General features: G+C 51.6%; 1 protein-coding gene across 1 annotated transcript in view; it reads right to left on the bottom strand.

Annotated features, from left to right (window-relative positions):
- Positions 1-226: 226 nt before the first annotated feature.
- ITGA11 (integrin subunit alpha 11) overlaps positions 227-24,199 on the bottom strand; it is a 37,189-nt gene continuing 13,216 nt past the window's right edge. Inside the window, exons 6-30 of the mRNA XM_054272396.1 lie at positions 23,911-24,038; positions 23,207-23,355; positions 22,067-22,211; positions 21,380-21,545; positions 20,378-20,448; positions 19,791-19,935; positions 18,034-18,182; positions 16,762-16,902; positions 15,808-16,011; positions 14,999-15,129; positions 14,309-14,475; positions 12,336-12,472; positions 11,346-11,456; positions 10,942-11,027; positions 9,813-10,014; positions 7,808-7,906; positions 6,565-6,641; positions 5,596-5,685; positions 4,380-4,470; positions 4,160-4,273; positions 3,243-3,329; positions 2,671-2,781; positions 2,046-2,141; positions 1,592-1,705; positions 227-1,361 (exon numbers count right to left, since the gene is read on the bottom strand). Of these exons, the coding sequence (XP_054128371.1) occupies positions 1,290-1,361; positions 1,592-1,705; positions 2,046-2,141; positions 2,671-2,781; positions 3,243-3,329; positions 4,160-4,273; positions 4,380-4,470; positions 5,596-5,685; positions 6,565-6,641; positions 7,808-7,906; positions 9,813-10,014; positions 10,942-11,027; positions 11,346-11,456; positions 12,336-12,472; positions 14,309-14,475; positions 14,999-15,129; positions 15,808-16,011; positions 16,762-16,902; positions 18,034-18,182; positions 19,791-19,935; positions 20,378-20,448; positions 21,380-21,545; positions 22,067-22,211; positions 23,207-23,355; positions 23,911-24,038 (3,083 nt within the window). The 3' untranslated portion in view covers positions 227-1,289. The remainder of the gene's footprint in view (positions 1,362-1,591; positions 1,706-2,045; positions 2,142-2,670; positions 2,782-3,242; positions 3,330-4,159; positions 4,274-4,379; positions 4,471-5,595; positions 5,686-6,564; positions 6,642-7,807; positions 7,907-9,812; positions 10,015-10,941; positions 11,028-11,345; positions 11,457-12,335; positions 12,473-14,308; positions 14,476-14,998; positions 15,130-15,807; positions 16,012-16,761; positions 16,903-18,033; positions 18,183-19,790; positions 19,936-20,377; positions 20,449-21,379; positions 21,546-22,066; positions 22,212-23,206; positions 23,356-23,910; positions 24,039-24,199) is intronic.

Here is a 24,199-nt window from a genome sequence, read left to right as displayed (position 1 = left end):
GGGAATCCACAATTCCCACTCCAGCTGAGGGTTTAATTTCTGATTTGGGAAGTTTTTTATCCCATTTTTTTCCCATGTTTGGGTCTTCCAAAGGCTTCACTTGACTGCTCATCCTTTTCACACCCCTTAGAAATAAATGATGGAAAAATTCCAGGATCCATCCTCCCCCCTGATCCCTGAGTAGCCCCCCTCATATCCACAGAACAAATGGAACAGACACCAGGAATTTTTAAAATACCATATTTTTAATCATTAAAAAATACCAGGAACACTATGTCCCGAACCTCACCCTACATCCAGAAAAATCCTCTTCCCTCTTCTCCATAAAATTAATATTAGCATAAATAATTCTGCTATGCCAAGGGCATTCCTGCCCTTAAAATTCCATGATTTCCATGGCACCAGCTATGTACAGGTATGATACACGTGGGCTCCCCAAACTGCTCTGCTGGGACAAAACTCATCAAACTGCTTTTTAATTAATTCTTAACGATTTTAAATTATTTCAAAATTATTTCTAAGTTTGTGGTTTGTTTTTTTGGGTTTTTTTTGGATGGGATTTTTAATTTTTTCCCCCTCCTTTCCTTCCTGTTTTTAGAAGAATTATGTACAGCTGGACACGGGAGATTTGGCATTTAAGGTGCTTGAAATCACAAGAATTTCATTCAGTGCATTCAGACTAATTAACGCCTCCACTTAATTACTCCTGTTAACGAAGGCAGTTTGAGAGCTGTGGCCAGCAGAGCCCGGGATCTGCAACAGCTCCACCACGGGAAGGAGCAATCCATGGGGGATTTTTGGGATAATATTTTTATTTTAAGGAGTTTTCCAGCTCCACATCAGGGACCCCTCACGTCGGTGTCCCCTCGTCCCCACTGCTGCCACCTTGGCGAAATCCCAGTTGGAAGCACTTCTGAGGAGATTTTTGGGGAACATTTGGTTGATTTGAGGTCTTTTTTAAATGGAATCCCAGTTGAAAGCACCTCTGAGGATGTTTTTTGGGACTTTTTGGTTGGTTTGTGGTGTTTTTAATGGAACCCCAGTTAGAAGCACCTCTGAGGTGATTTTTGGGGAGTTTTCCATTGGTTTGAGGGGTTTTTTTTTAATGGAATCCCAGTCGAAATCACCTCCGACGAGTTTTCTGGGGAATTTTCGGTTGGTTCGAGGGGTTTTTTTATGGCTTTTAAGTGCTGTTCTCTCATCCTGCTGCAAAGCCAAGCTCAGCCCCCAAATCCCTCGGGGTCCCGGGAGTCTCCGGAGCTGGGAGGGGGCTCCTGGCCCCGGCAGAGTCACTCCATCCCGTGGGAATTCTGCTCCCGCTCGGCCGCGCGCCGGCGGCTCCCGCTCTTGAAGAACCCGAGCTGTGGGGAGGGAAGAGAAACAAAACCCCGCTGTTATCCCAGGAGATTTCAATGGGACGGCAGCTGGAAGTTGGTCCTGGATGTCATTTATATATGGGAAAGGGGTTTTTTGGAGGAGGTTTTGAGGATTCTTGGTGGTGTTTAGGGGTTGTTGGGGTGCTGGACATGGATCCAGAGGGTTTCTCCATGTGTAGGAATCTCCAAAAATCCCCCAAAATGGGGCTGCTCACCTTCCAGAGCGCCAGGACCAGCAGGGCCAGGAGCAGGAGACCTCCAAAGGTGCTCCCAAGGATGATCCAGATGGGAATCTGCGATTCCTCGGGCTTGGAGATCTCAAACGTGATCTGGAGGAGAGAAAACACCGCGGATTCCAGGCAGGAATGGCGGGGAAAAGGGGATAGTGGGAATGATGAGCAGCTGCTTTGGGAATGCTGCACCAAGGGTTTGGCTCAGTTTTCTTTGTGGAATTTGGAGATTCCAGGATCAGAGCTTGGCCTCAACTGCACCGAGTTTTTCCAGAACTGGGTCCCTCCATCCACAGGGATTCTCCCAGTGGGATCAGGGCAGGGTGTGGCAGCATCCTGAAATTCTGGGTCCCTCCATCCACAGGGATTCTCCCAGTGGGATCAGGGCAGGGTGTGGCAGCATCCCGAAATTCTGGGTGCCCCCAATCCCAGGGCTGACCTGGCGGCTGGGATCCTCCTCCCGGAAAACGAAGGGGCTCCGGAAGCGCCGCTGGAGCGCGGCGATCGTGGTGATCTTCAGTGCCTTGAACTTCAGCTGCACGGAGAGGGCTGGGATGAGCATCCCACGTGGAAAAGGAGCCCCCATTCCCAACGGGATCCATCCCATCCCCATGAGCTGGGATGAGCATCCCATGTGGAAAAGGAGTCCCCATTCCCAACGGGATCCATCCCATCCCCATGAGCTGGGATGAGCATCCCATGTGGAAAAGGAGTCCCCATTCCCAATGGGATCCGTCCCATCCCTTTGACTTTGTATCCATAGGGATTCTCTTTGCATCCATGGGAGAGGAGGATGCAGGGCAGGCAGGGAGTGGGGCAGAACAACAGCAAAAAAAGAGGTTTTAGATTACTTAAATTTGCATTAATTAATACATTATGGAATTAAATAATCCAAAATGCGGCACTATGGATGCACAATCCAACAGGATAAGCGGCTTTGGGAACAAAAATCACCCCATACATTCTTGGGTTTCCTGGGGAAGGGAAAAATCCCACGTTTTTGGGGTGCAAGGGTTCCTTTGGGGATTTCTCCCTGAAATCCACAATTTCTGGTGAGCACTCACTGCTTTCAGAGACTTCATCCACAGATTCCCACGCAGATGCAGGTTCAGCTCCTCGTTGGGAGCCAATTTCACCTCGCAGTCGATGGAAACCACGTCGGAGTTACTGTGGTTCTGCAAAGGGAAATGTGGGATCACAGCTGAAGAAGGAGGGAAAATCCCGCTGGGATTCATCCCTGTGGCTGAATCCCACTGAGGGAGGGAGGATCCCACGTGTCCGTCCTCCTCTGTGGCTAAATGCCCCCCTTCTTTAACTTTTCTCCCCCTTTTTCACCCCAAACTTCCCAATTTTGCTGGATTTTGTGCTGTTCTTTCCCTCCAAGTTTTCTCTTGGAAAAAAATTATCCTGATCTTTGTGAGCTGGAGAATTCTCTCACTTCCCATAAACCCTGAGTATTAACGGGGCTTAAGTTGCAGTGGCTGAGAGGAAAAATAAAAATAAACTGACCAAAGGGCTTAAAAATCTCCTAAAAGTTCCGGTGTGCCCCTCTTATGTCCATGGGCCATCCCTATCCCAGGTTTTTCCCTGTTTTGGGATATCCTGGAGCCAGGATTGGCCCTGTGCAGGCCAGTACCAGGTGTGGGGTGCGGGACAGGTCCTCCTCTGCCGGGGTTCTCCGGTAGTCAGTGGTGTTCCCCCAGATGCTGCAGGTCGTGTTTTCCTGCGGGAGAAGCCGATGGAATTACAGCATGGACACGGGATCGTGGCAGTGGCTTCTCTGTGCCCCCATCCCGAATCAGGGATCCCCAGCACGCCCCAGGATGTGCTGGAGCTGGGATTGAGTTTGGCTCGCTGTGGAATGTGGCTGGAGGGCTGGGATCCCGTCCTAAACTGGGCTGGAATCTCATCATAAACTGCCCTAGAATCCTATCTTAAATTGGGACAGAATCCCATCCTAAACCAGGCTGGAATCCCATCCAAAACTTGGACAGAATCGTATCCTAAACCAGGCTGGGATCCCATCCTAAACTGGGCTTGAATCCCACCCTAAACTGGGACAGAATCCCATCATAAATTTGGCTTGAATTCCATCCTAAACTGGGCTGGAATTCCATCCTAAACCAGGCCTGAATCTCATCATAAACTGGGACAGAATGCCATCTGAAAATGGGCTAGAATCCCATCCTAAACGGGGCTGGAATCCCATCCTAAAACACACTAGAATCCCATCATAAACCAGGACAGAATCCCACCCTAAACTGGGCTGGAATCCCATCCTAAATTGGGACAGAATCCCATCCTAAACTGGGACAGAATGACATCCTAAAATGGCCTAGAATCCCATCATAAACTGGGCTAGAATCCCATCCTAAAACAAGCTGGAATCCCATCTTAACCAGGCTGGAATCCCATCTGAAACCAGGCTGGAATCCCATCCTAAAATGGTCAAGAATCCCATCATAAAATGGTCTAGAGTTCCATCCTAAACTATGCTGGAATCCCACCCTAAACCGGGCTGGAATCCCACCCTAAACCGCAATCCCGTCCTACCTGGTCTGCCCGGAATTCCGTGGGCAGCAGGAGCCGGTTGCCCGCCCGGGTGGCCACGGGCACGGTGATCTTGAGGGTCACCCCTTGCACCGGGAAGAATCCCAGGTTCTGCAGCTGCCAGGGAAGAGCACAGGGATGTGTTGGGATCGGGGAATGGGGATCCCTGCTCCCGGGGCAGGTCCCAAACCCAGGAAAACTCAGGGATCCGGTTCCTGCTCACCGTGAAGGTGCAGTGGAAGGGGGGCCCGATGGGGTTGGATGCATCCAGGGAATTGTTGGATCTGATCTCAAAATAGTCCAGGCTTGACGTCCTGTGGGACAAAAAGTGACAAAGAGGTTTGTAGAATTTCCCCTTTCTTTATAGGATTTCCCCTTTTCTTTGCAAGACTTTCCCCTTTCTGTATAGGATATTCCCCTTTCTGTATAGGATATTCCCTTTTCTGTATAGGATATTCCCCTTTTCTTTGCAGGATTTCCCCTTTTTTTGCAGGGTCTTCCCTTTCTTTATAGGATTTTCCCTTTTCTTTGCAGGGTTTCCCTTTTATTGCAGAATTTTCCCTTTCTTTATAGGATTTTCCCTTTCTTTGCAGGATTTTCTCGCCTTTTAATAAAGCAGAGCCATCCCAGGCCCTGGCTGAGGTTTGGATGTCACAGGAGGTAAATCAATCCCTGCTTTGCAGCTGGCGAGGTGGGAAAAGAGCCAGGAATATCCTGTGGGAACCCATTCGGGAGCACCTGTGATGGCCCCAAATCCCCACATTCTTTCAAATTCCCTCCCTCCTTTTCCACTCCGAAATTCCCAAATTTGATATTTTCTGTGCTCTTCTTTCCCTCCAGGTTTTCTCGTCATTCCGAACTGGAGAATCCCCTCGCTCCCCATAAATCCTAAATATTAAAGGAATTTTATTTGAGGCGTCTGAGTAAAAAATATAAAATGACCGAAGGGCTGAAAAATCCCCGAAAAATTCCAGCAAGCAGCGCCAGGGAATGTGCTTTGGGATCCCTGATTTTCCCATCAGCAGCTTCCTAAATTATCTCTGCCTTCATCCCTGGCTGTCCCAGACTTGAATTCCCGGTGATTCCACGCTCATCCCACAGCTGAGCTTCCCTCTGATGGTTTTGTGGGATGGCCAGTGGCCCAGGCACTGGGAACACCTGTTATGGCCATTATTACCTCCAAGAATTCCCTTTTTTTTTCCCATAAAAGCTCACCCTCACACCTCTTCAATAAAATTTATGCCTTTAAACATCGGCACAGTCCAGCTCCCCATGGCTCGCCAGTTTTATAAAAAGCTCTCCCTGACTTTACGGCTCCTGTTTTTTCAATAAACTCCCAAATTAAACCTGGGCTTGAAGGCTGCTCCCAGCTGGTTTTCCCAAGGGGTTTTCCCAATCCATGACCTCCCAGGAGCCAAATCCCATCCCAAACCCCTCACCTGGTGAAGAGCAGGTCGGCCTCGTACTTGAGCTGGAAGTTGAGGTGGGCAACGTTGTCCTCCTTGGTGCTCTCCTTCTCCTCGCTGTCACTGCAACAGCAGCAGGGCCAGGGGGTCAGGCAGGAGCCAAATCCCCCTGGGAATGTTTTTTTGGAATGCTGATTTTGGTCAAAGCAGGATTTTATTCTGAGATTTTTATCATTTAAATGATTTGGAGGAAGGTGTCACCCCCAGCAGCTTAAAGTCGTGCAGGGGAATCCTCCTCTGCTCTAATAATTAGTGAAACTTTTTTTAAAAAATTAAGTAATATTAGTATTTTAGTTAATTATTTCAATAATTTATTAATAATTCAATAAGTATTAAGTTGATTTAATTTTCCCCTTTCTTTGTAGGATTTTCCCTTTCTTTGCAGGATTTTCCCTTTCTTCATAGGATTTTACCCTCCCTGATAGGATTTCCCCCCTTCCTCATAGGATTTTCCCTTTTTTTGCAGGATTTCCCACATTTCCCTGTGTGAAATCTTTACCTGTGCAGGAATGGGGAGTAAGGAGAGCTTTGTAAAATTGTTAGGAGATATTTTTTCATGGGAAATATTTGTTAGTGGGAGTGTGGATAAGAAAGCAGCAGCGGCTGGAGATCCAGCAGAGCCCAGCAGCTTCCACAGGCATGGAAAAATCATGGATGTAAATTCCCAGATAAACAAAAATAGCCAGGTTTGGGAGCACAGGGTAACCCACAGCAACTGGGTCTCCATGGGGTTATTCCATGGAAAACCTCTGCCTCTGGAGGAAGGAATCCCAAGGAAAGCCGGCTGCATCCTGGGGTGCCAAGAGAAGCTTCCTGAATCCCTGGAATTGTCCAAGATTGGACACCCTGGGATCAGGGAAGGGGTGGGACCGGGTGGGCTTTTTTCCCAGCCCAAACAATTCCATGATTCCGTGATTCCAGAGGGAGAAAGCATCCCCAGACCTGCTGGCAACCATGTAGACCTCCATGCCCTGCAGGAAGACGGACTTGCTGAATTCAAAATCCAGGCGGAAAGCGACCTGCGGAGAAGGGGAAAACACCGGGAAAAACATCGGGAAAAACATCCCAGAAAATAAAATCCTGAGTGCTGAATGGGGCCGGTGCAGGACCCTGCAGGAGACACAATTCCCAATCCCACCAGAACCGAGCAGAGCAGGATTGCAGGAATTCTCTCAGCCCCTGTGATGGGAGTAACGAGCAGCTCCCTTTGGAAGCAGATCCCTCCAGAGGCCCGGGACCGGCGGGAAGGGGAGGCGGCTGGAGAGAGCCAACACCAATAAAACGGGATAAATGTGATAAATGTCACATCTGCAGTGACCTCAAACCGTCTGGGCCGGCACAGCTGACTGGAATATTAAAGCTCCCGCGGCTCCGGAGCCAAAATTCCATTTCCAGCCTGTCTTTGTTTTGGCAGGAGCGGCACTACCTGATGGCCCACGGACGCATTCCCGACCCCGTAGGTCATGGGCAGCCAGCTCCTCCTGCAGCCACAGGCATCCCACTGGGATTTTTGGGAGCTTTAAAGCCGAGCCTGCTGCCTGAAGCTCATCCATCATAATCCAGGAAAGGTTTCAGACGGATACAGGAGCTGGGGAGATTTTATCTCCAGATAAAATCTCTGTTGGTCCCTTTTCCCATGGGTGGCAGGTGGGATTCCATGTGGATCCTGAGTGGATCTCCCCACTATTTTTTTCCCAACTGAACCCTGAATTTGATGTTTCCCAAGGGTTTATGGCTTATAAAAATGATAAACTGGATCTGGGCTCATCCCAAATACTGGGAACACAAGTTTGGAGGACGCCACCACCCAGGGGGGCTTGGACTGGCTCTGAGCAGGATCCACAGGCACCTCAGGGAAAGGAAAATCTCTCAGGCAGGGAACGAGCCTCATCCTGCAGGGAATCAGCTCAGGAAAGTTCCCATCCTTGGTTTGAAGCCAACATTAAATTTTTCCAAAGGATTTGAGGCAAGTTCTGTCACCTGGAGGAGCTGGGTTGGATTCTGGGGCTCTCCTGAGCACCATGGTAGGATCCCAACCATCCCAGCTCCCCTAAGATGCCTTTCAAACTCCAAAAGGGAAGAAACCAAAAGTTCATCTTCAAAATCCTGCTCAGGGCTGCCCAGATGTGACCCTGGGGGCAGAAGGTCCATGTGACAGCACAGTGGGAAGTTGGGAATGTCCTACCTTGGCCTTGGCTCGGAAGAAGGGGTAGCTGACGTTGCACACCCTCCTGGTGGGGTGTCTGTCGTCGCTGGCACAGTCAATGTTGATGTCGCTGTCGTCCTGAAACGGGACACAAAGTCCTGTCCATGGAATGCCCGGGACACCGGGAATGAGCCCCGGCTCTTTGGGAAACTGGGAACACCAGAGGGGCTGAAAACGGGCCTTGGCTTTGGGGACCAACCAACCAATGGGCAACCAATGGCATACCAATGGCCAACCAAATAATGGCCAACCAAAGGCCAACAAAATAATGGCCAACCAGTGGTCAACCAAAGGCCAACCAATGGACAATCAACCAATGACCAACCAACGAAAATCCAACCAACCAATGACCAACCAATTGACAACCAAAACCCAAAACCCAACCAACCAATGACAAGAACCAATGACTAACCAATCAACCAATAACCAACCAACCAATGACCAAAACCCAACCAATGAATGACCAAAACCCAACAAAACACCAGCCAACCAATGACCAACCAACCAATGACCAAAACACAACCAAAACCCAATCAACCACTGGTCAACAAACTAATGAATGAAGGAAGGATACAACCACCAACCAACCACCAACCAGAACCCAACCAAAGGACCATGCAAGCAACCAGCCAGTCATCCAAACCACCCTGCTCGCTGCAGCTGGGAATTCTTCCCATGCATTTGTTGACGTTCCTGGAAAGGACCATCTCTAGGAAGCAACTCCCAGTTTCCTGATTTAAATCGTCTTCATGAATTTAATTACAGCAGTGAATGAATTTAACTGCAGCGAATGAATGAACCTGATTATTCCTGGAATTTCTGATTTTTCTGAGATGAGGAGTTGTTGGGAAGCACTGTGAGACAACATGAGCTGTTATCCTGCATGGCCACCAGCTAAGCTGGAATTCCCTCACCTCAACACTGACATTCCTGCTGCTGGAACACCTTCCACCTCTCCAGCCATGGGATGCGGTATCCATCCTCACCATGAGAGGATGAACTATTCCAGCTTTTATCCCACAAGGGGTCACTTTGAGCTGCTGCCACTGGAAAAGTCCCGCCCAGGAGCCAGAATATCCCAGCATCAGCCACCAGCAACACCCTGGAGCTTCCTCCCACTCATCTGCTGAAATGATGGACTTTTTGGGGCCACAGCCACTTTTTATTTGTAAGACATAGATATCCATCCCCTCTGGATGCTCCTTGATAAGGAGGGACAGCCAGGAGCCTGTTATCCGTGACTCCTCCATAACCAGCTGCAAATATTCCCTACAACCACTGCTGCCTGGTGCTTTCTGTTCCCCACCATCCCGGGGATTTTCCCTGCTCCCCTCACTTCATTTGGAATAATCTCCAAAAAATGCATTTTTCTTATTTTGTGGGCAGCAAGCCCCACAATTTTCCTTTGGCACGGCTTGGAGAAAAACAAAGGAGATGGGATCTGCGGGCGGGGATGAAGTCATGGGGGGGTGAGGGAAGGCCCAGCAGCATCAGCACATTCCCAAACCTCGCTGGGAGCAGGGAGGAGTCGCACCAAGATCGAGTGAGTGGGGCAGTGACATTTTTGGGGCACTCTGGGACCATCCAGGGAAAGCCATGGAGAGGTGGCATCGCCCGGCTCGGTGCTGAGCTGTGGCCACATTCCCATGATCAGCTCCCACTTCCAGGAGTTATTTCTCAGCTGCAAAAACTCATTCCTGACGGGAACTTGGCCATGTGCAGGGAGTATTTTTAAACAACAGCAGGAGAAAAATAGAGGGAAATAATTTCCTCTGCGTTTGACCTTCGCCCAGTCTCTTAAAACTCAAAACCTTTTTGTATTTCCAAAATAAAGAGCTGGAAGTGCTTAGAAACGGAGCCCATAAACAGCTCTGATTTATGAGGGATGGAGACAGATTTGGGCTCTGCTTTGGGCTGCAGCATTCTCCTCCGGCCGGGATTAGCAGCCCCTCTGGAAAAGCCCGGATCTGCCCCGGGAGCTCACCTTGGGGATGAGGCTGGCCAACTGGAGGTTCCTGGAGAAGGAGATGTTGAGGACGGTGCTGTAGGCGTTCTCCCCGCGGTTTTCCAGCGTGGCTTCCACGGCCACCCTCCTCCTGCTGCTCTCGATGACGAAGACGGAGGCGTCGAAGGAGAGGCTGAAGGCCGAGCAGTCCGCCCTGCGCAGCACCCTCCGGCAGAATTCCCTGCAAAACGCGGCATTCCCGGGATTTTACCGCCATGGAGATCCCTGCTCTCCCCCCGTGTCCCGCTGTGCTGAAAGAGGAATTAGGGATTCTTCCCATCGTGCACAATTTGGGGATTTTTGGCCAGTGGTGTGAGGCATTCTCAAATATTATTAGGAGCGCTTGGGATGGCTGGGATGTAGGGGAAAAAACCAGATCCCACGCCAATGGCAAAGGTGGCTCCAAGCTCCACTGTTCAGCCTGGCCTTGGACACTTCCAGGGATCCACAGCTTCTCTGGGAATTCCATCCCAGCCCCTCCCCACCCTCACAGGGAACAATTCCTTCCCAATATCCCATTGATCCCTCTTTTACCTAAAGCCATTCCCTGTGTCCTGTCCCTCCATCCCTTGTCTCAGTCTCTCTCCAGCTCTCCTAGAGCCCCTTTAGGCCCTGGAAGGGGCTCTGAGCTCTCCCTGGATCCCTCCCCTCTCCAGGTGAACATTCCCAGCTCTCCCAGCCCGGCTCCAGAGGGGCTCCAGCCCTTGGAGCAGCTCTGGGGCCTCCTGTGGATGCAACCTTTAATAGCTCTGTAACCACGGAGCTGCAGTGTGGAATTATTTCCATGAGTCAAGCCCGTAATTGCCAGGTGGGTAATGCCAGCCTTGCAGTTATTCCCTGGTATTTCCTGATTTGTATCCTTGGAACTCATCACCATGGCATCAAATACTCGCTGGTTTGTGGATTCCCTGAAAAACCACAGGCAGGGAGCAGGGAGAGGCTCAGAAGTGCCAAGGAGCACCTCATGGAGGGCTTGGATGAACCTTGTGGTGATGCTGGATGAAGGACCAGTGACGTCAGAATTTACAGAACACAGACTGGGGCTGGATTTTTGGAGCCTCCCCCAGTTGGCGACACTCCTGGAGGATGCTCTGGGTCACCTACTCACATGGCACTGGGAATGTCACTCCTGGCATCCAGCACCAGGTCGGGGACACAGTGCTCGTCCTCGTTGCAGCCATTCCAGAAGGGGACCTGAGGGGACAATGAGAGCAGCTCGGTGACAATCCTGCCAGGGATAAATCTGCCCTGGTGCCTTGGGAGGTGGTACTTTGGGAGGTGACACTTTGGGAGGTGACATTTTGGGAGGTGACACTTTGGGGTGTGGCAGTTGGGAGGTGGCATCTGGGAGGCAGCACTTGGGAAGACACAGTTGGGAGGCAGCACTTTGGGAGGTAGCACCAGGGAGGTGACACTTTGGGAGGTGACACCATGGACGTGACACTTTGGGAGGTGGAATTGGGAAGGTGAATCTGGGAAGGTGTCACCAGGGAGGTGACAGCTGCTACCTACAGCGACCCTGAGGGAGGTGGGCCACCCATCGTCCAGCATGGGGCCGTGGTCGGGCTGCTCCAGCTCGTAGTCGATGGAGAACGTCACCGGCTTCACGTAATCCGCCGAGTCCTGGGGCACAGGGAGAGCACTGAGAGGAGCCCCCAGGGCTGCCTGGGCTGGGGCACCCATCAGGGTGTCCCCAGAGGTCACACACCTGTCCTGCAGCCCCAGCCCATGGCTGGGATGTAACAGAAACCAGATTCCATCTCCAAGGTTGCTCCCAGCCCCATCCACCCCGGCCTTGGATGCTTCCAGGGATCCAGTGGCAGCCACAGCTCCTCTGGGAATTTCATCCCAGCCAGGAATTCCTTCCCAGTATCCCACCTAGCCCTGGCCTCTGGAAGCCCCTAGGAGCTCCTCCCATGCCTGCCCCATAGTGCAGAGGGATGCTCTGAAGGGAGATGTTTTTTAGGGCTGAATCACGAGCTCCAGCTCCATCTCAAGCCTCCAATTTCCCAAAAGTTCACGGCAGTTCAGCCGGGGCTTGGTGCTGGGCCAGTCTGGCAGCTCAGGCCTGCCTGGCTTCCACGAGATTCTCCTCATTCCCTGGGAATGTTTGGGTTTGGCCAGGTTTGTGCATCAGCTGTTCCCTGCGAGCGAGGGATGCACCAGCTCTGCACCCCGGGGTGGGACCGTGCTGGGACACAGGGGGACACCACCCGGGGCTGGTACGGGGACACTCCATTCCCGATGGAAAAACAACGGGCATTCCTGATTTTGGAGCAGCAAAAGCTCCCTTGGGATGAGGAGCACACGCCCTCCCCGAGCGCACGGCTGGTGGAACGGAGCACGTGGAGGCTGATGTCACTGCTTGGGGACCCAGCAGCTGCCACGTGCTGGCAGCGCCGTCCCTGACCACATCAAACTGGCGGGGAGGAGCCCAGCGGGATGACTCCAGCGGGATGAGGCTCGGGATGCTGGAAGGAACATTTCCTGCTGCACACTCACCAGGACGTGGAAGGGCAGGGTGTGGCACAGCTCCTGCCCGGCGGGCAGCACCAGCGCCCGCGGTGCCGCCCTGCCGTCGTCCAGGTGCGCCCGGGGCGAGTAGCGGCGCTCGTCGATGGTCGTGTTGTACCTGAGCCCTGCAAGGACAGGCGCAGCTCAGCCATGGGGCCACACATCCCAAACCCTGGGCAAAGAGTGACCCCAAGGCCCATTCCCTGCTCAGGGAAATGCCAGGCAGTTCAGAAAAGCTTCCCTTTGCCAAGTGAGGGGTTTTGGGAATTAATTATTGCAAGGCCCTGTGTAAAATCTGTGCAGGCGTGGAGTTGTTTGCTTCTCAAATGTTCCTGTGCTGGTCTGGAGGAATTGGAGATCATCCCTCACCTGGATGATTTGTAGAGATCCTTTGGTTCCTGCACTGCTGCTGGAAAGCAACTGGAGACTCCCAGCCAAGCAGGGATTTCAGAGAAGCACAGAATCTCAGAATGGTTTGGGAAGGGACCTTAAATCTCATCTCACTGCAGCCCCTGCCATGGCAGGGACACCTTCCACTGTCCCAGGGTGCTCCAGCCCTGTCCAGCCTGGCCTTGGACACTTCCAGGGGCAGCCACAGCTTCTCTGGGAATTCCATTCCATTCCATCCCAGCCCCTCCTCACCCTCACAGGAACAATTCCTTCCTAATATCCCATCTGTCCCTCTTTCAGCTCTTTCATTCCCTGTGTCCTGTCCCTCCATCCCCTGTCCCTCCCCAGCTCTCCTGGAGCTCCTTTAGTCCCTGCAAGGGGCTCTGAGGTTTCTCTGGATTATCTTTTCCTGGCTGGACACCCTCAGCTCTCCCAGCCTGGCTCCAGAGCAGAGGGGCTGACTCTTTATTTCCAGGGGAAATAAAGGTAAAATCAAATAAATAAGGAAATCCCACTCAGATTTTATCCCACAGGGACAGCAGCAGGGAGAAAAACACTGGATTTGACAGCACAAAACAAAGCCCTTGCTCTGGGCAATGGGAGTTTTTCCTTGGCTTTGATCCTGATTTTCCTTGGATGGTGTTTGCTGCTGGCTCGCAGGAGCCGAGCCGCTATCGCCTCCCTGCTCGGCTGACTCCTGAGAATCCGCCGGGGATCACTCGGGGTCACGGCTCCATCCAAGGGTTTAACAGGAGGGCTGGCCAGCTCCAGATTCCCTGGGATGTTGTGGAAAATGCACATCTGGCCGGCAGATGTGGCCCGCTGCTGCAGCGGGAGGTGGGAGGGATGGATGAGCCCTGCGCAAGCCGAGCCGGGCTTGTCTGCTCCTGTCCCGCTGCGGGAACATTCCCGATTCCCGTCACCCAGAGCATGGAAAGGCAAATCCCAGGAGAGCTCTGCCCAGGGAACAGGTGAGAGATAGGTGGGATTTATCCTGGGGGGGTTTCTTCGGCAGAACAGCCACCAGAACCCGGAGACTCGGCCGGGACAGGGACAAATGTGAGTGACACCAAAGTGGCAGATGGACAGGTGAGCTCCTCCAAGCTCCTGGATGGTTTCCTGTCACAGACACATTTTATGAAAAATACTTTCCTTAGAATTTTTTCTCCTGAGAAGCTGGGAGGCCTCAGGAACAAAATGTAAACAATGCTTATCTGCTGCTGTGGAATGCAACAGGTGCATCTGTAATTGGTCTCGTGTGGTTGTTTCTAATTAATGGCCAATCACAGCCCAGCTGTCTGGACTGTCTCAGTCACAAGCCTTTGTTATGAATTCTTTTTCTATTCTTAGCTAGACTTCTGATGAAATCCTTCCTTCTATTCTTTTAATATAGTTTTAATGTAATATATATAATAAAATAATAAATCAAGTCTTCTGAAAGGAGTCAACATTCTCATTTCTTCCCTCATCCTAAGACCCCTGTGAACACCATCACAGTTCCCATCCCAAAAGTTGGGTTTTCCATGGGGCTGGAGACCTGAGCAAGGCAGGAATTGGGATTTTGTCCTTACCCACGCTGGCAGTCTGGAAGTGAGCGGAGAGGAAGAGGGCGGTGAAGCAGACGAAGGCCCTCATGCAGGTGGCCTCCTTCCCGTTGCGCCTGCAGTCCTTGGTGAAGATGTTGATCTTGGGGGGCTCGAAGCGGAGGCTGGCGTTGATCTGCACCACGCTGCGGGACCTGCGGGGTGGGGAGAGGGCACGGGATGGGCTCTGGCTCGGGATGGGACATCCTGGAGTCTCCCACAGCTCCAGGTTTGCCTTTTTCACTCCTTTTCCCTCCTTTTTGTAGAAGAAAGACGCTGTCCAAGCAGAGCCCAGGGTGACGCATCTCAGGTGGGCACAGCCACCCTCCATCCCAACAGCTTCAAGGGACTCTCCAAACATTAATTAATGTTTGAAAATATTGCTCTAATTAAATCAGACTGGAAGGAGCCTGGGCAAATCCCCACAAATGAATTTGGAACTTCTAGAGAACTATAGATGAAACTCAGTGGAGAACCATGGATGAAACTCAATGGAGAACCAACTCTGGCATCTTTTTAGGGCCTGTGGGTATTGAGATCCCACAGCCCTGTTGGACAGGGGCTGGTTATTCAAGAAAGACGGCTCAGATTGTTGTGAGACCAGTTTTTCCTGGAAAAAATTTTGGCATGATTTGGGCAGAGGAAATCGGGAGAGGGCTCCAAGGATCCCTGGCTCACCAGAGCACCACGGCGTTCCCCAGCGAGCCCACGGCCAGGTCCACGAGCCCGTCCTCATTCAGATCCAGCTGCCCGTGGATGCTGCATCCAAAATACATCAGGCCTGGGGCGAGGTCGGCGGCCGCGATCCGCTGGAAAGGAATGGGAGCAATCCAGGCTGGATTCCAGCAGGAGCATTCCTGCCTGCCAAAGCTTTGCCAGGCTGACTCCGCCTCGCCGCCGAAAATCCCCCGTTCCAAGAGAACATGTTAAAACACGGCTTTCCAGGGAATTTCTCTTTGGAAAAGAGAAAGCATTTGCTTCGAGAGCAATTTCTCTTTGGAGACACCATCCAAGGTTGCTACTGGATTTACCCTGCTTATTTAACATTTATCAAAAGTATAATAAAAAAACAAAAATAAATTTTAAAAAATTATAATTAATTAATTAATCTATAGCAGTCCCTTGCAATGATTGCTAAACATTACCTCTAATTTCAAGCCTCTTTCCCCACTATTCTATGGAATAATTCAGGTTGGAAAAGCCAACCAAGACTGTGGTGTCCAACCACCCCCTGGCACTGCCAAGGCCACCACAAAATGTCCCCAAGTGCCATATCCACACATCTTAAATCCCAGCAGGGATGGGGACTCCACCAGCGCTCTTCCAATGCTTGAATTCCAACGTTTTGTCTTGGATGCCTCAAAAGAGGAAATATCTGGCCGTAATAATTAACAATTAAATCCCAGGTGTGGATTTGTCCTTAAAACAGGGACAAATTATAATTTTCCCACAAAAGATGAGGAGAACCAAGCACGGGGAAGCCTCACCTGCTTGTACGTCTTCAGGATGGTCTCCTGGAATCCCAGGAAAACGTAAATGGCTCCTTGGTGCTCGTCCTCCAGAGGAGCCCCGACCACCAGGTCGTTGTAGGAGTCCTGGTTGAGGTCGGGAACGGCGGCGATGCAGGAGCCAAAGCGGGAATTCTGGTAACTCTGGAGGTCCATCAGGGCTCCGCTGGGAACAAAGAGGTTCTGCCACGGAAAAAAAGGAAGGAAGACAATTCCCAAAGCATCAGCAGCAAGGCTGGGAAGAGGAGACACCCTCAAGCGAAGAGTGCGGGGATGTGGGAGGGATTGTCCAAGGAAGGAGGGGGGAGCATTCCCAGGGATGGGGGATTTTGGAGCACATCCCTGGGAAATGAGGACCCCTGAGCCCCCCTGACCCAGCCCCACATCTGCTTTGCACCCTAAATAAATAATTCAATAGTAGTAGTAGTAGTAGTAATAATAATAATAACAATAATTATAATAATATTCCGTATTAATAATACGTTTCATAACAAATACAAATTCTATAATAATAAGCATCCCATACTCATAATAAATTCTATAATAAATACAAATTTCATTGATAATAAAAATTACTATAACGATAATGATAACAATAATAATAATTCCATAAATAATAAAGTGCTTTGGGTGTAGGGATTCCATGCTCCAGGCGGGTTTTATTTGCTTCATAATTCTAACTGGGGGAATTCCTCATCCAGGGAAGCAACTTCCACAGGGAAGCACCTTTAGGCTCTGGAAGGGGCTCTGAGTTCTCCCTTGAGGGAGCAGGTTTGGAGGACACCGTGTGGCTGGAGATGGTTTCTCCAGAGGGACATCCACATTCCCATGTGGCAAAGATCCTGTTCTATCCCCTCCTTGAGACCCCACCAGAGGACACAGCCTCCATGACGTCACCCAGATGTCCCCACGATGTCCCCAGGTGTCACTCACCCCGTGCAGGGTGTACACGTAGACCTTGCCCCTCTCCCTGCCCTCGCTGAAGAACATGGGTGCTCCCACCAGCAGCACGTCGGTGACGCCGTCGCCGTTCACGTCCAGGGAATTGATCTCACTGCCATAGTAGGAGCCAATCTGGGGGAGACAGGGCAGGGTGGGAATGATGCCACCATCCCCCTGGATCCCCTGGATCCACAGGGACATCCCAGCCCTGCCACAGCCACGCTGTGGATGCTGCCACAACTGGCTCTCTTGGGTTGGAAATGGGGGTGTGGGTTCTATCACATCTGTCAGAGCTGGGGCAGTTATCTCCTGTTCATGGGGCAGGTTTCTTTATCTCTCCCACAGCCAATCCTCCCTCCAGGAGATCATGGGCCATTAATTATCAATTATCTTCTGTTCATGGATCATTAATTATTAATTATCTTCTGTTCATGGCCAGCAAGTGTCCCTGCATGGCTGATCAAATTCCATGATCACATGGGGAGATGCTCCGCCCAGGGGAGGAGCCAAGCATTCCTACCTGGATCCAATCTGAGCTTTGGGACACCCCAGCAGCCTCTGCCCCCTGCATTCCCAGAGGAGCAGCTTTGTGCTGCCCTGCATTCCCAGAGGAGCAGCTTTGTGCTGCCCTGCATGGCCAGAGGAGCGGCTTTCTGCTGCCCTGCATTCCCAGAGGAGCAGCTTTGTGCTGCCCTGCATTCCCAGAGGAGCGGCTTTCTGCTGCCCTGCATGGCCAGAGGAGCAGCTTTCTGCTGCCCTGCATTGCCAGAGGGAGCCCAGGCCCATCTGCAGCAGCCCTGGAGCTGCAGAGGAAAACTCCCCCCTTGCGCAGGATCCCTGCTGCAGCAGAGCCACAGCTGGCACTGCAGGAGGGCTGAGCCCCCATGGGATGGGGCTGGGACACCGCCCTGACACACAGCGTGTCAGCTCCTGCTCTCACTCTGTCAGTGGTTTGTTTTCTTTTTTGTACTATTGCATTTGTATTTTTATTTTCCCTAGTAAAGAACTGTTATTCCTATTCCCATATCTTTGCCTGAGAGCCCCTTAATTTCATAATTATAATAACTCAGAAGGAGAGGGTTTACATTTTCCATTTCAAGGGAGGTTCCTGCCCTCCTCAGCAGACACCTGTCCTTCCAAACCAGGACACTGTCACATCCACGGCTGCACGGCGCTGCCGAGCTTTCCAACTCGGGAAAACCAAGGGAGAGGGTTGATTTTTCCAGGGGGGAAAAGCAGCACAGCGTTCCCAGCCGTAATTACCTGCTCTCCCTTGAGGGCCTGGTGGATGGTGAGGTTCCTGTTGCTGTGCATGGTGAACAGGATGACTTTGCCCGTGTGGTTGAACCGCGGTGCTCCCGCCACGTAAATCCGCTCGTGCTTGGTGGAGACGACGGAGGAGACGGTGTAACCTGGGAAGGGATGGACACGGAGTGAGGATTCCCTGCCTGCTCCCGGGGTCTGCTTTCCATTAGCCCCCAGCTGCTGACACAGCTCTGGCCACTTCCCAAAAAGGGAAGCTTAAAAAACCTGGATTTTTGCAAAGATGAAATCACCCAGAGGGACCCCAGTGCTTCCGAGCCGCCCGCTCCGGTGCTGCCACAGCCGGGGCTGTGCCGGGAGATTTGGCACTGCCTGATCCCCACTTCCTGTGCAAATCCTTCTTTTATGGAAGATCAATCAATTCCTGCAATTCCTGGATTTCTGGCTGTTTTATTTCATGGCTCAATCAAGTTGGACAGACACTCTGAGGTGCTGAGTGTTGGGAAGTTGCAGCTCCTGCTGCTCTGAGAACACCAGGCAGGAAAAGCTTTCCTTGATGTCAACATTCCCAGTCCAAGAAAAGCCATGAATCCATCAAAACCATTCCTCCTGATGGAAATAACCCTGCCTAAGCCAGTGACCCTGAGCAATCCCTTTTTCCTACTGGGATCACCCCATGGGCTGCGGCACTTCCATGGCTGCAGATGGGATTTTGTAGGAATATAAAGCTGGGGCTGCCAAATCCCGGTTTTCAACGGTTCAGGTTTAAATTCCAATGAAATCCTTAGAAGTGGAACGGGGTGCTCAGAGAAGCTGTGGCTGCCCCATCCCTGGAATGTTCCAATCCCAGGCTGGATGGGGCACGGAGAAACCTGGGATAGGGGACGGTGGAATGGGATGAGCTTTAAGTTCCTTTCCAACCCAAATCATTCCAGAATTCTGGGATTCTGTGTAACTCAAAGTCTGGCCAATCATGAAGCTGAATCACATTCCCTGGGAGCACATCCAGTTGAATTTTGAGTATCTCCAGGGATTTTTGGACCCTTTTCCCTGCTCACCAGCCTTACCTGGGGTCTCTCTCTCCCTAAAAATGCCCCTCCTGGAGGGATATTCCTAAACCAACCACCAGCCCTGAGCCCCCCAGGCTGCTCCTCAGCAGGATACACCTGCATTCCTTAATATTCCCGGAATTCTCACTCCAGGCAGTGGTAAAGAGAGCCCAGTTGAGCTCCCACAGGCATTTCCATGGGACACCCACAGCCATCCCCGCTCGGGGGACACTCAGCTGTCACCCCACGGATGATCCACGTGTCCCCATTCCCAGGGAAGAGCCTGGAGGTGCTGATCCCACAGATCCCACAGAATCCCACCTCTCTCCCCGCCACGGGACAGCCCCATCTCCGAGGAGAGGCTGCATTTCTCAACCCAGGCTGATATTTTTATTCCAGAGCTGCAGTGGCTGCACATGGAACAGATTAACCCAGCAGGTATTTCCTGCCTAGGCATGAAATTCCATCGGTGCTTTGAAAGCACTCCAAGGAAAGCTGCGGATCACCCGCCGGCTCGGCTGCTCCTGGATTCAAATCCCATTTGTGCCCCGCTCCGGGGTCGGAGCCGGGCTCTTCACAGGTGAGGATGCTCCTGTGCTGCATCCCACAGCTCTCCCATGAGGAATACCCCCCGTGCTTCCCCTTTTTTCAAGGATAAAATCCCAAATTCCCCCCGTGTGGCAGCAGGGACTCGTTCAGCTTTCCCACCTAAGTAGGCCCCGTGGTTTTTCAGCTCCTCTGGGAATTCCTGCAGGTAGGATTCCCGCAGAGGGATGACCTTCCCGCTGCTGGTCTCCTTCAGGACGGCTCCGTTCCAGTCGTAGGCTCCCACTGCTCCCAGCAGGATCCCGTCCTGTGGGAACACAGGAGTGGTTTTGTGGGATTTCTTCCCAGGTGGAGGCGATTCCATCCCTCTGATCCCACACAGGCCAAAAACACCTGGAATGCTGGAAGCTTTTAAAACTGCTGGAATGACGCTTCCACCCTATTCTTGTTTTTCCAATGTGTTTTTTCTCCCCAGGAATTCCCAAGAGTTTTTCCCATGGACATCCCAGCACGTCCTTCCCAAGAGTTCATGGCATCAGGAGGATCTGCTGCACATCCCAAGGGATGCTCAGGTCTCCCAACACCTCCCTTTCCCATGGGATAACCCAGCAGCATTTTCTTATCCTCACGTTAATTATTCAACTCTGTAATTAATGATTTGTCCCAAATCCCAATCTCCCACCTGGAGCAGGGGGTGATAAACAGGACAAGACAGGAGCAAAATAAAATTCCCACATTTCCTCTCTTACTTCCACAACGTGGGATGAAAATCCAGTCTGGGACATTTCCAGCCCGAAGGAGATCTCGTTCTTGTTGGTTCCTTAAACAAAAAAAAGGGAATTTATGTTTAATGGAGAGTTTTGCTTTCCTGGAACAGCTCCGTGGCCTCCTCTGGAATTGCTCCAGCAGCTCCACATCCCCCTGATGATCCCATTTCTCCCAAATCCCCCAGTTCCACAATCTTGTGCTGTTAGGGGTTCTGGGAGCTCTGCTGGGCTGCAGCTTCTCCCCTTGCAGAGCTGCAAGATCACCCAAAACTGGGGATTTGGAGGTTTCCGCTTCATAATTCCAACTCCTCATCCAGGGCAACTTCCACAGGGAAGCGCCAGGTTGGACAGAGAAAATTGGGAAACTTGTGGGGAGTTTGTGAGCTGGTTTGAACCAAAATCCCCCAAATTCAAGATGTTTCATTCCCAGTGCAGGCCCTCCATCTTCTGTTCCAATTGTTCATTCCAGGCTGCATTTTTCCTCTGAAATTCGGATAAATTTAGTTTGGGAGACAAAGTTGTCACAAGAGCTGACATTTAAGACAGAAATATTTCCTGATATTTCATTTCAGCCAACAAACCCGAAATCCCAACATTATTCCCATAATCTCCTGATGTCTGGCACCCCGGGAAGCTCCTGTGTGTGGGTTTTCCTGTTTACAACCCTGGAATTTGATGGATGAGGGAGGCACCGATGCCCAAATTCCCCCCATACCAAATCTCCAAGGTTTTCTATAAAAAGGAAAAATCAAAGCCACCAGAATTCCTCTGGCTGGAACGAGGTGTGTCCTTTGGAAAAGGGATCTCTGTTTCTGATATCCGAGGGAAGCAACAGCTCCAAATAAAGACATTTCCTCAAATCTGAAGATATTCCAAGCAGGATTTTAGGCTCGGATATTGTGGAAGCCACGTAGAAATTCGGGGAAAAAGGGATCAGCAGCACATTCCCAGCCCTGGGAGGTGCCAGGGAGGAGCCTCCCTCACCTTCCAGGCTGAAGATCCTCTCTCCCAGGGCATCCACGATGTCCTTGAGGGCCGCCTCGTCGGTGACGTTGAAGAAGTGTTTGTCATCGGGGTCGCTGGCGATGAACTTGATCTCGTTCAGAAAGGCCTCAGGGTTGATTCCTCTCCTGTTGTAATAACCCAAGACCTGGTTGGGAACAAAATGCGAGACTTTCATGGAATTAGAATTCCCGGGTGGTTTGGGTGGGGAGGGATCTTACAGCTCATCCCATTCCATGGGCAGGGACATCTTCCTCTATCCCAGGCTGCTCCAAGCCCCGTCCAACCTTGGACACCTCCAGGGATGGGGGGTCAGCAGCTCCTCTGGGCCGTTTTCCCAGGATGGATAAAACCATCCCAAAACCCTTTGGGCTGTCCACATGGGAGAAGCCCCATCCTCGGATCTGACACCACTTTGTGGGAACAAACAGAGAAAATGCTGCAATTCCTCCTGGCAGGACCTTCCTCATGGAATTTGGGGTCCTGCCTATCCCTGATCCCGGCATCAGCTCCAGCAGCCGACTCCTGAGCTGATCATCCCAAGAGCAGCACTTGGAACTCTTGGAAGGTTCCAGGAGCAGTGGGGATGGGCTCTCCTGGTGCTTTGGGATTCCTGGAGCACCACCACGCTCTGCAGGACTTCCAGAACCCAAAAGTCTCATCACTCACCGCCACCGCGTATCTGGTGACGTTGTCCCTCTCGCTGTCCTCGATCACCTTCTCCAGGTCTGGGCTGTCGTGGGACTCTCCATCTGTGATGACAATCATTACTCGCTTTGCCCCTTTCCGGCCACCTTTCCGAAACGCTTCCGAGCTGCAAGTGAAGAGATGCCCTGGGCTGCTCAGCCCCGCCAGCTCCGTGGGGCTCCGCCGCCCCACCGAGCCCAACCCGAGGGGTCTGTGGGGCTGCCACACCTGGAAAGGTGCAGGAACCCCCGGGAAATGCTTTGGGATGTGGGTTCCCCCACTTTTTGCAGGAAAGAGGCTGTAATTCAGCAAAAATCGGGTGAGGGAATGGATCTTGAGTTGGCCAGCAGAGTACTGGCCGTGGCCCATGGGGCCTTTCCCTGTGAGGGAAAATTTCTTCATCCATTATCCACCCCTGACCAAATCCCACTATTCTGACAAGTCACGATCCCAAATTCCAGCATATTTATGGAAAAGGGACACTGAGTAGGGTTTGGGGACTGTGTGACACAAATCATTCAGGACCTTGCTTGGATCTGGCCAGGATCCACCTAAAACTTTTCCAAGCTGCCCGGGGCAGTGCTGGAATCGCCATTCCTGCAGGGATTTCCAAACCACATGGATGTGGCACTTGGGACATGGTCAGTGGTGGCCTTGGCAGTGCTGGACTTGATCTTTGACCTCTTTTCCAGCCTAAAATTGCATGATTCCCAGCAGGAATACAGATTTGTCCCTTTTGTTGTTTATGAAATGTAGGGAGATTTATAGGGATTTATAAAGGACAGGGAGGAGGTGGAGCTGTCCTGAGTTTCTGGGGACTTTCCAGGGATTTCCAGGAGAGCTCCAGGACCTGGGGCTGAATTTGGGGGCTGGGAGCTCACCCCTGGGAGCTTACAGGGAGAGGCCACAATTCCAAACCCTGCCCCAGCTGCAAACAAGGATGGAACAATTTTGGCAAGCGCCCCTCCCAAAGCTTCCCCCAAATCACACTTTTTCCTACAAACCCTGGCGATTCCCCCGTTCTTGAGCAGCAAGGAAAACAAAGGAAGAGGGAAGGAGGGGGAAAAAACAGGGATTTGGAGGCTTTCCTGGGGATGGGAGCAGGGCTGTGAGGGGTTTTACCGAGCGAACTCGATGCCGTAGGCGGTCCTGGTCTCGGTGCCGCCGCGCTGCTCGATGTGGCTGGCGGCCGCCACCACGTCCTGCACGGACCTGTAGTCGTTCAGATGGAACTCATGGACCACGTCCTCTCCGTACTGCACCACTCCCACCTGGGAACGACGGGAATGGCACCAGAAAGGCCGACAGGACGAGGTCCTGTCCACTGCGAGCGCCGTCAACCGCGGGAGTCGCCGGCCACGGGTAAAATTCTCTACACTCATTGTTTTTGAAATTCCATCACCCAGTTTCCCCTCCATGGGATCATTATTAATTCCCAATTTTATGGCTCTCCCCTCTGCTCTGCTACCAAGTTTTGGGGGGATCCAGATGTGCCAGACTGTCCCAGTTTGGACCCGCAGCATCTCCAGATGGGACCAAACTGGGGTTTTTGGGAAAGTCTGGGATGTTCCTGCTCAAATTCCTGCCTAAATCAATCCATGATTACTCGGAGCAAGAGCATGGAGAGCTCCTTTCCATGTGGTTTCATCCTCCCTGTTCCCATTGGGATGTGGATCCCTCCACAGCTCACTTAGGCACATTATTGGAAGCATTTTCTTCCCATGGGGTGAGTCAAAAATCCCAATATTTTGACAAATTCCAGTAGCTTGACAGAAAAGGGACATTGGGAATGGCCCTGGGATGACACAAACGGTTCAGGGACTCACCTGGATCTGTCCAGGACCAATGTAGAACTTCTTCAGGATATTTATCAGGAAGTGCTGGACTTCAACCCAGGGATAAATGCTGTTGGATCCATCCAGAACGATGATGATGTCCATGTAGGTCTGGCATCCTGCGGAAAATCCAGGGATTTATTTAAAGTCTTCTTGCAAAGGGGCAGATTTATGGCTTCACTTCCAGCCAGGTACTTCCTCTTAGGATTTGTTGGGGAAAAAAATTGATTTTAATAGTTTGGGAAAGAATCTGGGCTCCAACAAGGTGGGGAGAAGCCAC

The sequence above is a fragment of the Melozone crissalis genome, unplaced genomic scaffold (assembly GCF_028551555.1).
Source record: "Melozone crissalis strain CALT ecotype California unplaced genomic scaffold, PUWL_Pcris_2 ptg000014l_1, whole genome shotgun sequence".
In the NCBI taxonomy this organism is placed as follows: Eukaryota; Metazoa; Chordata; class Aves; order Passeriformes; family Passerellidae; genus Melozone; species Melozone crissalis.
This window is presented reverse-complemented; position numbering and strand designations above follow the sequence as displayed.